Source organism: Chelon labrosus, assembly GCF_963514085.1.
Source record: "Chelon labrosus genome assembly, chromosome: 2".
NCBI lineage: Eukaryota > Metazoa > Chordata > Actinopteri > Mugiliformes > Mugilidae > Chelon > Chelon labrosus.
In genome coordinates this window covers 1,512,305-1,524,782 of record NC_140338.1, presented here as the reverse complement: position 1 = coordinate 1,524,782, position 12,478 = coordinate 1,512,305, and the positions used below count along the sequence as shown (strand labels likewise).

General features: G+C 44.4%; 1 protein-coding gene across 1 annotated transcript in view; it reads left to right on the top strand.

Annotated features, from left to right (window-relative positions):
- Window positions 1–531: 531 nt before the first annotated feature.
- The window catches only part of LOC311505383 (slit homolog 1 protein-like), a gene marked incomplete at both ends in the record, with an annotated part of 67,941 nt that continues 55,994 nt past the window's right edge, over window positions 532–12,478 (top strand). Inside the window, one exon of the mRNA XM_084568930.1 lies at window positions 532–1,013. Within this exon, the coding sequence (XP_084425056.1) occupies window positions 532–1,013 (482 nt within the window). The remainder of the gene's footprint in view (window positions 1,014–12,478) is intronic.

The window sequence follows — 12,478 nt, the reverse complement described above, 5'->3', positions numbered from 1 at the left end:
TCTCCTTTTTCCTTTCTGTTATTCTCCAGAGCTTCCCGGTCGGATGCTTCAGGGTGATCACGATTTCCTCTCCCCTTCCTCCCTCTCTCTCTCTCTCTCTCTCTCTCTCTCTCTCCCTCTCATCATGTCCATGCAGCCTAGGGCTCTTTTCTCCCCCCCTAGGGAGGAGGAGAGCGCATGTGGGCGAGAGAGGCCGACAGAGACGAGGACAGGAAGAGAGAGAGAGAGAGAGAAAGTAAAAGGCTGCTGTCACTGGAGGTTGGCGGCTCCTGCTACTGTTGTCACTGAATAGATGTGAGTTCACTCAGGGTACTGGAGTGTATGTGTGTGACTGGGAGGGGTGGTGGTGGGTGGGTGGTGGTGGGTGGAGGGGGGGGGCGTAGGAGGAGCCTCGGTGCTGTTATTTGTAAAAGCTTTTGATGGATGATTACTCCTGTGTGTGTGAGAGAGATAGAGGGAGTGAGGGAGTCCCCCCCTTTCTTTCTTCTTCTTTTTTTTCTAGTGGCTCACTGTTCAGTGCACAATGACTCAATGAAAAGTGGAGAGGGGAGAGGCAGGCACACTGTACGGCTGCACGAGAGAGCAGAGGACGCACAGGAGAGTAGAGGAGGAGAAGCCAAGGACAGGAGATACTCTCTTTACCTCTCTGAAAGGCCGCCCTTGGACCAAGTGGAACTTCACCTGCTGCTGCTGCTGCTGCTGCCGCCGCTCAGTCTCCAGCGTTTCCTCGCCGTCTCCGTCCACTTTCTTGGGATCTCAGCGGCCGGTTCTCTGCAGCGTCGAGGAGCCCCGCGGGAGAGCAGGATGCCTGCCGGGAGGACGGGGTCAGGAGGCCGGGCGCTCCGGCGCGAGCTGTGGACGGTGCTGGCGTGGGGCGCTCTGGTGCTGCTGGCGGGTCGGGGAGGTGCGGAGGCGTGCCCCGCTCCCTGCAGCTGCCTGGGGAACACTGTGGACTGCCACGGCCTGGGGCTCCACTCCGTACCCAAAAACATCCCCAGAGGCACCGAGAGGCTGTGAGTAGTCACACACGTTCTCTGTATGATCTGAGGCTGACAGGAAGATGAGGGGAATCCTTCAAAGTGACGGCATGCTGCTGCTCTCCACTTAAAGGAGCAAGGAGCAGTTTGAATCTGGGCTCATGTTGAAGGTTTTCGGGTATCATAGTGGTATCAGTAGAAGACTTTAGACGTGATGCAGGCTGTGGTTTCATTATCAGAGTGAATAAACCCTATGTGCAGTTATTTCCTATATTCACTTTGCGTACGTGTCTCTGTCTTGTTGTAGCGTCTCTCGTGTCGTGTTTGCTGCAGCTCTCTTTACCAGTAGAGTAACTTCATATCACACACACACTTTGACTCGCCACTTGATTCCCCGGGTTCAGCTGCTGCTCTGCGGCATCATTTCTCTTCCCTGCTGTTGTTCCCTGGAGCTGTGCACGTGCATTTCATTTCTGTTTTCTCAGAATCTCTATCTGTTCAGAATTCATATTTCATGCTCCGTGCAGATTTTCTTTCTGAACCGGTACAGAACACGTATTCTCTTTATCTGCTTCCCATCGTGTCTGTGTGAACATCAGAGTGTTCTCCTGAGGGTTCTCACTAAACAATGCTGGATGACGGATGCAGTCAGGCTGTAGCTAGAGGCTGATGGACCACACTGCTTGGAAACGTGTTCCTGATTTTCTTCACCGTCGTCTTTGTAGATGAGGCAGAAAATTAGAAATTAAATACAGTCACAGCCAACAACTACAACCTCATTAATAAACCTCACTGAACACTGATATCTTTATAAAGGTAATATACACAGATCAGCCACAACATTATGACCACTGACAGGAGAAGTGAATAACATTTAAACCATCTTGTGACAGTTCAGTGTTCTGCTGGGAAACTTCTGGACCTGGCATTCATTGGTATGGATGTTACTTAGACATGTAGCACCCACCTAGACCAGACCAGGCACCCCCACCCCATAGCAATGACACTCCTTGATGGCAGCAGCCATCCCCAGCAGGATGCAGCCTGACACAGACACACACACAAAAACACTTTAGGAACAACTAAAAAAAAAAACATGAAGAACAGCACAAGGTGTTGACCTGACCTCCAAATTCACTAGATCCCAAACTGATCAAGTATCTGTGGGATGATCCACAGAGGCCCCTCCCCTCAAAGACCCCCCCACTAACAACAGGACACCCTCAGAAGGCCCATGTCCATTCTCTGATGAGTCACCACAAGGGAGACCTACACAATATTAGGAAGGTGGTCATAATGTTATGCCTGATCGGTGTACATGGCTGTAATCAGATTGCATTGTATTTTACAATTGTCCGTAACAGAGATGCGTCTTATAAAGTGTCTCTGAACTGAGATCTTCATATAAATATAACCTGGAGGCATCACTTCAGACACTACAGACCACACGTCTGAGAATGTGTCTTTGAGGACTGACACTCGTCTTTTCTGTGTTTATATCTTTGAAAGACGTTACTGCTGCAGCTACTGATCTCATTTTGATGAAGCTACATGTGCACACTTACCGACTTTTCCAACTCGACTTCTCTGCTCTGGGTTCAGTTGATGGTTTTTCGCCGTTCTAGAAATCTAGAAGTCTAGAAAAAAGATTCAGGTCACGTCCGACTCAGACCAAAGGTTTAGAAGTTTTATCAATTATTTCCAATAATAGGGAAGAAACACTATTTGTAATGACAGTTTCTCCTTGGAAATCTTTGTCCTGCTTCATATAACAGCAGTTACCTGTACACGTGTACTGTACGTTGAACATGCATGCGTTTCTACATGGGTAGTGTATGTGTTTATTTCAGGTCCTGGAGTGGCTGTGTGTATGAATAATTGATGTTTGTTAGGGGTGCTAGAAGAGATATATTATCCCTCCTCCTCCTCCTCCTCCTCCTCCTCTCTGGTTTACTGTAGCGTGGAGGATGTTTTTACCCGCTAAGGTCCGATAGCTTTATGATCGGGGATGGGCTCCCGGTTCAGAGAGAAATGGCCTGGATGAGAGATGGTAATTTCTTGCTCTGTGGAGAAGGGGACCGGAAGAAGTCAAGACACTCGTTTCTTATTTGCATTAGTGGAGACACAGATTTGGGGGAGGAAGTCAGTTTCCTGCAAAGTTGAACTAAATCCACAGCGTCTACCCTGCATGAGCCTGAGAGACTGACCAGATCAACAGATGTAGGATCAGATCAGCGTTAAACTAAAATTAGTTTCTGATGATCATTTTAATCATTTTAATCTGACTTGATGTTCGGGACAAATATGTAACGTTTTCCACTTTTAATCAAACTGAGATTCAGCAGTTTCCCCCTGAATCTGTCTGAAGTTAATCTGGGATGAACACGTCCTGTACATTTGGCTTAGTTAGTTTTGGTCACCTTTAGTTTCTGGACAACTCCACTTGACTCTATTGCGTTTAGGAGTCAGCGAGTGTAATTCAGCATCGCCTCCTGTCCTGATCGTCAGGTTCCCTAAGCCGTGCCCAGCGTCTGGTCCACATCCAGCTCTGTTCAGTGGAGGGTGAGCTGATGCAGACAGAGATCAACACGCTCCTTCGTTTTTAATCAGTCCATCCATCTGCACAGATGTAAACATAGCCAGTGTGACCTTTTGACCTCTAAACAGCTTCCGTCTCACCGTCCCACCATGCACTGGAGAGCAGCGACTCATTAAATAGCTATTTGTTAAAGGTCTTGTCGCTCAATTATCATGTAAAGTGATCTGAGTGGGTTTGTGTGTCAGCTGGACAGCTAGCCACTGGGCGGTGGGGGGAGTGGGCTGGAGGGGGGGGGCTGTGGAGTGTGTGTACAGTATTTCCAGGGAGACAGCCGGCCAATAAGAGGGCCATTTATCAAGGTGACTGTCAAACTAAAACACCCCTCCTTGTTGGATCCTCATAGCAACGCTGGAAAAATGGATGCTCCTTTGGTCGCTGATGAGCAGCGATATTTGAGCAGGGACAAGAAGAATGTGTGTGAGAAAGAGAGAGAAAATGGAAATCTGACAAGATGTGTTCTTGAGTGTGGACTCGACTTATGAGCAGTTAATTACTCAGGTTAGCTCACTGGGAACTTCTTATGTGTGTTTACTGTGAAATAAAATATCAAGAAACACACAGATAGATTATTCATTTACATTAGTGTTTTTTAGCATTTGTGTGCTGCTGATTCTGCATCTTTCATTTCCTGTCTTATATTTACATAAATAAGTAGTAGTGATGTATTAGTACAGGTTAAAAGAACTGCAGTAGACTTTAATGCAGGTAATATGAAGATTGAACTGGAGTTCTTTGGGATGTTTATGTTTTTTTGGCAATATCTGAATAAAAGATCCTAACTCCCACTATGTACCAGAAAAAATAATCAAATTTGAGAGTTTTAAGTTAAAGATTCATCCCATCTACAAATGATATTGTTCCTTGCACTTAAAATACATTTTAAACCACAGTTTAGAGTAAAGTGCATCATCTTATAGCAAAGCCAGCTTCATAAATATCCAAAGCTGCATTGTGGCCTCTCCAAGTCAGTCAAAACAGTACAGTATGTTGTTGTCTTCTTGTAATAAGCCAAATAAAAATGTGTTTACTGTGAATTAAAATATCAAGAAACACACAGAGCAATAAATCTGCATAAGCCGTTTTTAACATTTGAGTGCTGCCAATTCTGTTGTATCTTCATATTATCATTATATTCTTTTGGATTTGAGTAGTAATGAAGTATTAGTACTGGTTGTACCCACTGCAGTAGACTTTAATGCAGGTTATATAAAAATTTGAGCTAGAATTCTGTGGGTTGTTTATGTGTTTTTGCAGTTTCAGAATAAAAACTGGTAAACCCCAGTACCTGCTTGAAAAAAATAATAAACAGATTCATGTTCTGATCACGCCTCCTCAGATCCCAACATACTATGTGACATTAAATGTGTCTTTATTTACTTTATCAGTGAATGAATATTTAATTTAAAGGACTACAAGATTTTGGTGAGGACCTGTGGCGTAGGACCGAAGGGTCACGGGTTCGCTTCCCTTCCCCCATGGCTTTAGGTGCCTTGAGCAAGCACCCAATCTCTATTGCTACCCTGCTCCGAGGGCACACACTACTGTGTGAACAAAAGGATGAGTCAGATGCAGAGAAAGAATTTCCCTGTCTGGGAATAATTTGAATTTTAATTGGAAAACATTTCTTCGTCGTGATATATGAGAACTTTGCTGCAGGTGTCTGAACCCTGACCCTACATAAACCCAGCGCACCATCAGGAAGAGGAAATCTTAAAACAAACCTTGCATCTGTCGTCGTGTGTTTGTACGACTGGTAGAGAGTGTGAGAAAGTGCAGGTCGAGGTCTGTGTCGGACTGTGATGTTTTACCTTAGATGTGTGTGTGTGAGTGATCTGTTCCTGTAGTTCCTGGATGTAGTTCCTGGATACCTACAAGTCAAAGATAAACACCCGTAGCGGCAGGACTGCTGGCTACAGTCAGTCAGTCAGTCAGTCGTGCACTGTGAATTTAAAAAGCCTACATTTTGTCCATGTGTCTGGTTATTTCTGTCTCTGTATGCATCATTATATAAACTAGACATGGATCATTGACAAAAGCATCAATCACTCCTGCCATGCATGTATGTGTGTGCTCAAAAGTCATTTTGGAAATCTGCCAGTATGACGGGTAATTGAGTGTGAGAAGGATTAGTGTTAGTGGACACAGAGCGGGAAACTGAGATGTCTTATCTTTGAAATTTGATTCATGTAAAATTCATGTAATAATAATTATATGAAAGCTCATGTTAAGATTCAGTGTTCATATATAGAGTATATATGTTTATCTTTGCATGTTTAACCATTCAGTGAGAACTAACAAACCATATCTGACTCTAGTAACGACAGCATGTGCTGCAGGAATGAAGAACTGAATAACAGCAGTGTGAACGTGTGACCCAAAGCCTCCCTACCCCTACCACTCCTAAACCTTTGCCTGATTCAGAATGACTGTGCAGGGGAGCAGGGTGATGACTAACCTGACACGGCAGATGGTTTGCGAGGCTGTCTTTGAAACTGGATTTTTGGGTGAAACAGGTCTGTGCTGTGTTTGAGACATGTCTTTATTGAGAGTGACACAGTAACACATGGAGTTAACAGTTTCATATGGCAGTAGAGTAAAGATAGAGTACCAAATAAATATTTGTGGAGAATATGTGGAGCAGAAATTGTGGAATATTCATATTTCTATATATTTACACTTGTGCAGTATCTGTGGAAGATGTTGTGTACATCAAGCCACACAGTCATTGGATGCTTGATGAGCTTGGCTATGAGACTTTGTGGAGTCTGATGTCTGGTGACAAGAAAGCACACAACTGTTTCACCAGTTGACTTTTAAACGGACGACTTCATCAACAATGTCAAGGAATGCTTGAGGAAATTTCTCAATGGCGTCTTGCCAACAACGTAGCTGGCCACGCGTGGCCGTGCAGTACCTTTTGTAGCTCATATTATGAACCATAGACTGTAGGAAAAGTGGACGTTATGACAGTTTTTTTCTACAGTCTGTGGTGTGAACACATCATCAACTGGGCATAAAGAAGATTAGAGTTGTTGTCCGTGATGGCATTTGACTTCCTTCTCATCCTCTTCTCTGTCAGTGCCACTAAACTGTCTAGTTCCATCCTCACCACAGAGGTGGTCTGCCAGCTTGACCAGTTTGTTGGCATCCCAAGTTCCGATGCCAACTCCCCAGCGCAACACTACAAAGAAGAGGACAATGGTCAGTCCAGAGTGGTAGAACCCCTGTAGCTGCCTAGTGCACGCATTAAAGCACGTCCTCAAAAAGAAGAACCTCTGTCATTTCTGTTTCGGGACCTCATTGAGTTGTTGTTGAGTTGCACTCCTAAACTAGTCCTTATCCACCCTTTGCACTACTCCCTCATTATGGTGACAGTCCCAGTTTGGAGTCTCTCTTAGTTGGCTACCAGCTGGTGTTGCCCGGTGTACCTGTAAAGGGAGGTGCCCAGGAGGAATCCTCAAGAGATGCCAGAACCACCTCAGCTGGGCCCAAGCTCCCTCCAGATGTGCAAGCTCCTCACCCTACCGTCACTCTACCGCCGTGAGGTGGCCTGGGCATCTGGTGAGGATGCCTCCTGGGTGCCTCCATTTCTACCATATGTATGTTAACCAGGCACGGCCCGCTGGGAGGAGACTCTGGGGTAGACCCATAATTCGCTGTAGGGACTGTATGTAAATCAAATGCAGCAGGAAAGCCTAGAGGGATCCCACAGGAAGAACTGGAATACATTCGCTGGTGAGGAGCATCAGGCATTCCTTACCTAGCCTGTTGCCACCACGACCCAACCTGTAAATTAAACTACATGCTGTGTGTTTCTAATTACGCATCTCTAAAATGTGAAATGACATAATTGGACCTGTTTAAGTAATTGTTCCTTACCTCACTGAATCTATTCCATTGTGGCAGGATGTATATCTGGACCTTACCCGTTGAACGGTCGCCACATTTTCTGCTATCTTTCGGTTTCCACGATTTTTCTTCCTTCACCGATTGACAGTTTATGATCACTGAGCTTGTACTCGGTTTGGATCTTTGCTTTTTAATCTCCAACAGCAGAGGAATATCCTGCCAGTTCTTTGCATGGCCAGATAACATCTACTGTGGGTTTTAGTTTCCTGTTTCTAGTATTCTGACTAGGTTTATTTACATTGTGTTATAATTGGGTTTACTCTGATTGGCCTCTCTCCTGCTCTGTCTCTATCTCTGTCTCAGACACAGACATATTCCTGTCTTACTGTCTTTGTGGGAGACATACTGCCTCCCCTGGCCTTTAGCATGAATATTAACTTGATTCTAACCTTATAACCATGTCCTAATGCTCATTTAAAGGGTGAAATATGTGGCGTCCGGAGAAAATAGGCTCACCCCCAAAAATGTATTGGTCTTCTCTTGTTTTCAGTCCAGGACACACACATCTTCCTTTCTCTGTTTCATTACCAGTGACTACCACCTCAGCCTGTCCCACTGCCTCTCTCTCGCTCTCTTTCTTCCCATCTCCTATAATCATCTAACCATTTCCCTCGCAGCCGCTCAGCAGGAAAGATGCCGCTAATGAAGTGTCATTAGACCTGAATGCATGTGTGTGACTGCTAATATTAGTCACATCCACTGGGCTCTAACGTGGGGAGAAAGATGGGGGGAGGATGAGGGAAGTAATCGCAAGGAATGGAGCAAGAAGAGCTGTAACAGGAAGGGAGAGCTGTTTCCAGCCGTCGGGGAAGACGGGGAGGTGAATATGGGGGAGGAGGAGTGGTGGTGAGGACAGGTGTGAACCAGGGAGATGGAGGTGGACAGAATAGAGGAGGTGACAGCGAAAACACAAAACTGCTTTTTGCGTCTGCAGCACAGTCTTGAGTTTTAGGCAGATTGTAATTTATCAATAAAAGCAGCCTAGTTGTCTTCTCATGTCATGTCCCGAACAGCAGAATATTTTTTTTTCCCCCCACATACCAAGTCTGTGGACGGGATATCGGTCACGGTCAGATCTCAGCTCAAATGAAGCACTCCGGGGCTGGTGGGAATTGGAAACAATCCGAGAAACCTCCCGCTCAGCAACATCTTGTACAGATTGTTCTGTTCTCGTCGGACCAAAGGAAGAAAGAAAGAAAGAAAGAAAGAAAGAAACCACCCTGGGGTTGCTTCCACTCAAAAGGGTTCTTGTTTGGAGCACTTACTTGGGACGTCTGTAGATTTCCATCGCCTGTTTATTACTTGGGTTTCTTGAGGTGACAACGATGACACTTTAATGTCTTTTGATGATAAATCGTGACACAGAGATCCTGAAGCATCAGTCTACTTTTAAATGACAACAACTACAGAAATATGAGGCATTACCTGAGACTGAGAACGATCTCAAAACGTCCTACGGGTGTTCACACCTGTCTTATACGTGACCCATTGTTTCCTAGCGTCACACCAGCCCAAGAAGATGACTTCTTCTTCACCAAAAATAGGAAAACAACAAACACTGTTTAAAAGAAGAGAAAAGTTTCCTACATGGAGAAAAATATTACAGAGGGGGTCAGGGCGTTGGACTGACCCATTTATGTAGTAGAGTACAGGACACTGGTTTTCAGGAGCCAAGGTACGAGCTACTGTCTCCTTGCTACGTTATCTTTGACAGCTTTATTTATTGGACTTAATACAGTCGCATGGTACAGACCTGATGTAGAAGAATACAAGTAAGGGAAGACAAGCCTTAATGAATCTCCAGGGGAGGAGATTTTGTTTATTTAAGATCGGACTGTGAGTCAGATCAGCCAACACCTTGTGCTGTTCTTCATGTTTTTTTTTAGTTGTTCCTAAAGTGTTTTTGTGTGTGTGTCTGTGTCAGGCTGCATCCTGCTGGGGATGGCTGCTGCCATCAAGGAGTGTCATTGCTATGGGGTGGGGGTGCCTGGTCTGGTCTAGGTGGGTGCTACATGTCTAAGTAACATCCACACCAATGAATGCCAGGTCCAGAAGTTTCCCAGCAGAACACTGAACTGTCACAAGATGGTTTAAATGTTATTGACTTCTCCTGTCAGTGGTCATAATGTTGTGGCTGATTAGGGTATAAAACACTACTGTAAAGTCATTTTTCTGTCATTTTATGGCAGAGCTGACCACTCCTCTTGTCCACAACACTTCAAACCTGCACACAACAAATAAACCTGAATCTGAACTAATATTTTGCTGCCTGAACTTGGTTTCAACCACTTTCCACAATCTACAGTTGACATTTGGGACCTGGTGGTTAAAACCTGCGACACACTGCAGTCTTGAGTACTTGAGTTCATGAAACAGCTCTTGGTTGAGATGCTGCAACTGGACAGGGCGCTCCTTAGTAAACAGATGATGGTGTTCTCAGTGAAGTGTTGGGTTTCTTTGTTGCATATTTAGATCTGTTGGGACTGTATATGGTTACCATGTCTCTCAGTGTGGTTTTGTTGGGAAGGAGGATTTTACATGTGTGTCTTGATACGTCACTGGACCCTACATCCTGCACAGATGCCTGATTGATTACCAGATTAAAATAACCCGTCTGCATCGACCGTCGGCCACATGCTTGCTCACATGTATCCAACAGGGCTGTGTGTTTTCCAGAGGATTTAAATATGAGTGGAAGCCAGTGTATTGTTGACCAATGTGACAAGAAAGTAGCTAACAAGTGATTAAATTCTCTCTAACAGTCATTCTTGCATTTTGACATTTTCTTTCGTTGTCACTTCCCCACGCTGCATGTCTTATATCTTTATATGTTGGTCTCCCTGTCCACACCACGGCGTATCTCCCTCCATGTCAGACGTAACGTGGCGTGCAGAGCTGAGCGGATCAACCGCCTCGCTGCCCACGCAGCCTGTGATTGTGTGTGTGAGACGCGTTCTGCTTTAATGAGCCATTGTTTGGCAGAGTCGCCACTCAAGGGGAGTCTGTCGCTTAGCTGACCCCTGACCCCGCCATGCTGCACAAAACTCAATTAACCACGCCTCGTCGGGGCTGGATCTGCGTCTTCTTCTGCTAAAAACAAGTGTTGTGAGCGTTCTGCTGTTAGCGGCTGCGAGATGCAAGATGTGGTCATTAATCGGTGTATGTCGCTCTCCCTTTTGATGCCTGCTTTGCCCGTGCAGTTTAACTGTCAGGGTAATTTCACACACATCCAGGGAGTGATTCTGGACCCCCCGCCATGACCCATCTCCATCCATCCTTCCCTCCCTCTCTCACAGCCAATCCTCTGCCTCTGCTGTCTCTCAGAACAACCTCCTCCATTTTCAGCCTGTAACACATGCAGAAATCTTATTTTCTTCACATGCAAATAGCAGCATTTCATCTCCAAACCACACTCATTGTCAAAAGCAGAAGTCTGCCTCACCGGATTGTGTTTTCTTGTACAGAACAAGGAAGTTAATAAAAGCAGCGTCCTCCCTGCAGCTGTGAGGACCACGCTCAAAGTGTGCAGACACACGCTGAGTTGGTAAAACCAGTATTTTTTAGCACAAAATTTTCTGCAAAAATAGAGTGTTTGGGGACAATAAAGCTGGGCTCAGACTACGGGAATTCCTCGACTGTATCCACTAATAATCACCAATCAAGGCCTATTCCTTAAACATGATTGAATCTGGATAATAACCAATGACAGAAAGTGTACAGGGACACAAGCAATGATCAACACTCACTACGCTATATTTAGCTGATTTTTAGTTATTTATTTCTTCAAATTGCAAATTATTACAAAGTTGAAGCAAGTTGTTGCACTGCAGTATCTATTTTAGGGCTGCTACAAAGGGAATATTTTTACAATCTTCCGTTTAGTTGCATAGTGCTGAATAATTGGAAATGCACTTGTATTATTTATCTGCAAAAGGTTGCGTACACCCTTTTTGAGCGTAATGTTATTGGAGAGCATTTAGTTTTATGCAGTAGGTCTAAATGCACAACAACAGACTCCTTACAGCTGCAAGGGAACTGGGAAGCAACTTTGTCCACCATTAGTATCTGCTCTAGGGAGTCAGAAAAACAAATGATGAAGAAACAATATCAACTCCCAGGCACTGACCACCAACTAAGAATCAGACAGAACTCATAGTCCAAATACTGACGAACAGCCAGTTGATCTTCTTGGCCAAAAGGCTCATGCCTGACATTTGTGCTAGTGTGGTAGACTGTTTCATTTTTACAGTGTGCATCTTGTTGGATCTGGATTGGAGAAATCACACACTTTTGACTTTAGTGTTCAGATGTTTTCAATAATTTTCTACATGTCCAGCAGTGTGAAGCGACATGATTGGGGATGATCGTAAAAATTGCGACACAAATCAGCATCCAAAACAACATATTTTACGTCATAAACATTATTGACAGCGTTGCAACTCTACTCCATTTTGCTTAAATGCGCCTTCCTAATTCCTTCGGACATTATGCTTTAAGCTACTTTTTTCAAATCATGTTGTGCATGCAAGTTTGAAATTAGACAAACTACATCTGTGCCATTTTAAGTGTGTGATGCCAACTGATTCCAACATCTGAGATCATTTTAAAGTCGTCTAATCCCAGCATTGAAGAGGCAAGTTTGTAATATAAAGAGTAACTTTGCAAGGTAACCCCCTGATGTATCCTAAAATCTGAAAGCCTCTCCGTATGGTCAGTTGTCAATATCAATATCAATATCAATTTATTTATAGAACACATTTAAAAACAAAAAATGGCGACTTAAGTGCTGAATAGAGTAGTCAAGGCGTGTAAAAATATATGAAACATACCAATAGCCAAAAACCAAGACAATGAAGAGGAAGAGGTAAAAAGAATTAAGAGAACTACCTTAAAACACAATAAAAAGAGCAGCTCTCAAACTGAGTCATGTGCCAAAGAGTAAAAAAGAGTTTTGAGAAGGGATTTAAAAACAGACAGCGTCTCTGCCTGCCTA